The sequence below is a fragment of the Euprymna scolopes genome, chromosome 36 (assembly GCF_053919585.1).
Source record: "Euprymna scolopes isolate OS-2025 chromosome 36, ASM5391958v1, whole genome shotgun sequence".
Classification (NCBI taxonomy): domain Eukaryota; kingdom Metazoa; phylum Mollusca; class Cephalopoda; order Sepiida; family Sepiolidae; genus Euprymna; species Euprymna scolopes.
The window spans coordinates 20428938-20433175 of NC_136517.1; the positions used below are offsets into that span (position 1 = coordinate 20428938).

At 37.8% G+C, this 4238-nt stretch overlaps 1 protein-coding gene across 1 annotated transcript; it reads right to left on the reverse strand.

Annotated features, from left to right (window-relative positions):
• Nucleotides 1–1417: 1417 nt before the first annotated feature.
• Nucleotides 1418–3419, reverse strand: LOC145260386 (FMRFamide receptor-like). The gene has a single exon (XM_080118339.1). It carries the CDS (start codon nucleotides 3300–3302, stop codon nucleotides 1680–1682), a length of 1623 nt encoding a protein of 540 aa, XP_079974465.1. The 5' UTR covers nucleotides 3303–3419; the 3' UTR covers nucleotides 1418–1679.
• Between the last annotated feature and the right edge of the window lie 819 nt (nucleotides 3420–4238).

Sequence of the window (4238 nt, forward strand, 5' to 3'; positions counted from 1 at the left end):
TACGTATACACATACATAAATCAGGTATACATGCATATAGATATATACATACATATATGCATAATATATACATATATAAGCCTATACGTATGCTTATGAATACATGCATATATGCATCTCTAAATATACATCTATATATACATATATAAACATATATACATGTATATACATATATATACAACTATTTGAACATATATACATATCTACATATAAATATATATCTACACGTATATATATACATATATATACACATACACACACACACACACACACACACACACACACATATATATATATATATATATATATATATATATATATATATATATATATATATTAGTATAAGTCAGGCAAGGCCGGTTGTCTCTGCGAGTATTCTGTAAAAATATAACTAGTAATATATATTTTGGATGTTCTTGTTTTTAGGTGTTTTTTATATGAATGATGATAATCTATGTCAATTGGATTAATCGAACTACAGCTTTTATCTAGGGTCTTATTTTCTTAACCTTTTGGTCGATGTAACCTGCGATCTTCTTCCGGTGCATCTTGTCGAACTGGATAATTTCTACGTTGAACCCTGGAATCTTTACAGAATTTCATAAGAGACCCTTTATTTTCTACACTCTGGTGGCTTGTTCTTGTTCTGTCAGCCATATTGCATCAGTTTTGCGACCGATAAAACTGCTAAGTATTTATCAGCTCCAAGTACCAGTCGTCAACACGTTGAAGGTTCAATCCTTAGCATCGATGATGCAGAGAATATAATTACGGTTTACTTTATACATCCACCCAATCATGCCCACCCTTGTGGATTTAATAGAAAGTTGGACCAGCTAGTGCTGCTTCCCTGGATTAAATAATGAGTTTCTTTCTAAAATTATTGAATTCGATACAAAGATTCCCAATTTCTACAAGATATACCTAGAAAAACGCCGGATGTTGGATCGGCCGAAAATTAGCATTAAAATCAATGATTACTTTCAGGACACACTGTATAATTTCGTTATCTTATTTCTCTAACTGATGTACACCTATCTGAATCGCTAATTTCCTTGACCATCATGTTTTTTTTTTTAAATATTTGCGTGTACGCCAAAAGAATTAAAGTGTCTTGTTAGTATTAGTAATTTGTTACATAAGCTGAAGCCACATTGTCAGTGATGTTGTAGGCCTGAGGTAAATAGGGGTTTCGGGCCTCGCAAGAATATATCCCATAAAACGGGCGGCTCAGTTTATACCGATCACACACCACCTAGTGATCGCGTAGAAAGCTCCATCAAACAGACCCGAAACAATTTAAACTTAATCAGTTTAAAAGATTTTCTCTGGTATATCTTAATTCATTTTTGCATATATATATATATATATATATATATATATATATATATATATATATATATATATATATATATATATATATATATACCAGTTTTAACAAAGTACATAACGGAACAAATAGTTAAAAAAAAAAAACAGAATAAACAATTCCCGTTAACAATTATGTTTTCTAATATTCCATTTCCTCATGCATTTTAACATATATATATATATATATATATATATATATATATATATATATATATATATATATATATAATATACATTGGTGGACATATTAGATAGTTTTTGTTCTGTTTTCATATTTTGATTATTTCTTTATTTTATTTTATTAAAGTTCATGGTCGTTCTCTTTTATGTTGTTTCAAACACAGAGACGTAAGACTTTTATTTTTTAAATTGGACATAGATTTCCGACCTCTGCCCGACCGGCTAGAGGGCGCACAAACTCCTCCAGTACCAGCAGCGCTTCCGACGCTACCTGCACCCACCCCCATATCTGTGGCCGGCTGTTTGATTGAAGGGATTAATTTCTGTTTCAGACTAGTCCACAGGTTAGTGTCAGCGTGATAGTTGCTCAACAATACTGTCCGTGTCTTGTGTTGGTCGAGAACTAGGGCTGTTCCGTTTGCCCCATCCGGCGGTGGGGGAGACGGCGGTCGGAGTGGCGCCACAACCGGCGGCACTGTGTATTCTCCGGCCCCGCCGTCCCCATTCAATCCACCCCCATTCACTCCCCCCACTGCCGCTGCTGACGTTCCGCCGATTCCATTTCCGCCGCCGGATCCTGCCCCCTCTGTGATATGGGGTACCTCGTTAGACGATAACCCGTTCAGTTCTATGCCTCGCACGATAGTGCTGGCGTTGCTGAAGCGTCTGTCGAAGGAGAGGCTCATACTCCTCGCGAGACGCCTTACGTTCTCCTTGCCCATAAAACAAAAGCAGAAACTTCGCCAAAACTCGTTTCGAAACCGCTGCCCAAAGAAATAGTACGGGATAATGTTCGTAGCCGAATTTAGGGTCACCAAGAAGTTGCCTATCTCGTTGAGGAGGTGGTAACACCAGTTTGAGAGAAGAGTCGGGTTGAAAGCCCACATCATCCGTGATATCAAGGCTGGCATTTGGCAAATGAAAAACACGATGATCACCCCGATAAGCATGATCGTGGTGTCGTTACGCCGCTTCTCCTTGGCGTTTATCGACTTGCCCTTCCGTCGCGACTGGTGCACGGCGTGGATGAGGAAAGCATTCAAAATAGCCATCGTAAAAAACGGAATCATACACACGAAGATTAAATAGAGCCAGGAGTGGACAATCTCACGAAAATACTTGTTCTGTCCGAATTTGGTCAGCGTGTTCACCGACCGCGTGACATTGTTCGGGAGTTCAATCTCCATTACTGTGTATTCAAAGCAGCGAGGTATGTTGAACGCAATACCGGCTAGATAGAGCGCCAGAACCACCCTCCTGGCGCGGGGTATGTCGCACATGCGCTCGGCCTTAAACGGGTGGCAGATCATGATGTAGCGGTCGACTGTGAAGGCCAGAGTGAGCCAAATTGAGGTGACTTGAAAGGTCACAGCAGCTGGATGCACAATTGGGAACATCTCAAGGTAATAATCGTCGGGCCAGGAAAGAGACCCGAGCTCAGGGAACTTAGTATCTTTTAGAATTAAGAGCATGGTGGTGAAAAGAACTAGCAAATCACAGATGGCAAGGCCTGAAAGGTACGTGTAGGTGGAGGACTTCATGGTTTTGCGGGTGAGGACAATAAAGGATAGGATGTTTCCAACGATGCCAAGGCAGCAGACTGTCATGCCGGCGACCCCGGTTAAGTAAAAGTTGATTAATTTGATTTCATAGCCAAGATTGTTATTGGCACCAGTGATATTGAAGTTGTAAGAGAAATTAACGTCGATAAGGCTATCATTCCATGTAATTTCATAATTCGTCATGTCCATGGTTGCGTTCGCTCATTCGCCTCCAGTGTTTTTATGCAAGTATTTAGAGAGAGGAGAGGGTGAGAAGGGATGAAAGGGTTGTTTATATATATATATATATATATATATATATATATATATATATATATATATATATAGAGAGAGAGAGAGAGAGAGAGAGAGAGAGAGAGAGAGAAAGATAGATAGATAGATAGATAGATAAATGGAGAGAGAGAAAGAGAGAGAGAGAGAGAGAGCCGGGAACTGAGCTGTACAGATAGACAGACTGGTAGCAAAGCACAGACAAATACACGAGTACAGAAATAGAGATCTAGATATAATTTAACGGAGATCTGACACTTGATAGATGGATAAATAGATGGCAAACTATCGATGGAAAAGGGAAATGCAGTGTCATGGATGGATGGATGGATATATATATATATATATATATGTATATATATATATATATATATATATAGATAGATAGATAGATAGATAGATAGATATAGAAAGATAGATAGATAGATAGATAGATAGATAGATAGATAGATAAGGTCGTCTCCACAGAGTTCACGTCTGGTCACTGAGAGATGAGCGAAAGGAAGAGGCTAAATGGACGAAATATATAACCTCGGAAGGAGATGGATAGGTGCAAACCTATTAAGAATAAGCGACAAGAATTTTATATAGATATAGCATGAGTGTGAATCGAGATAGACAATAAATTAACGGACAGGCAGGCACTTACACGGGTAGGCAGACAAATAGATCGATAGATATATAGACAGATGGAAATATAGTTAACCGGCACCGAACTAGCGTATATGATGGATATGTAGTTCCGGATAATGTTTATAAAAACACAATGAATGTATAAGTATTTATAATTATTTGAAATTATCAATTTTAATCACAGTATATTTATAGAAATATTTTTTTTCTTTTTAGCACGTC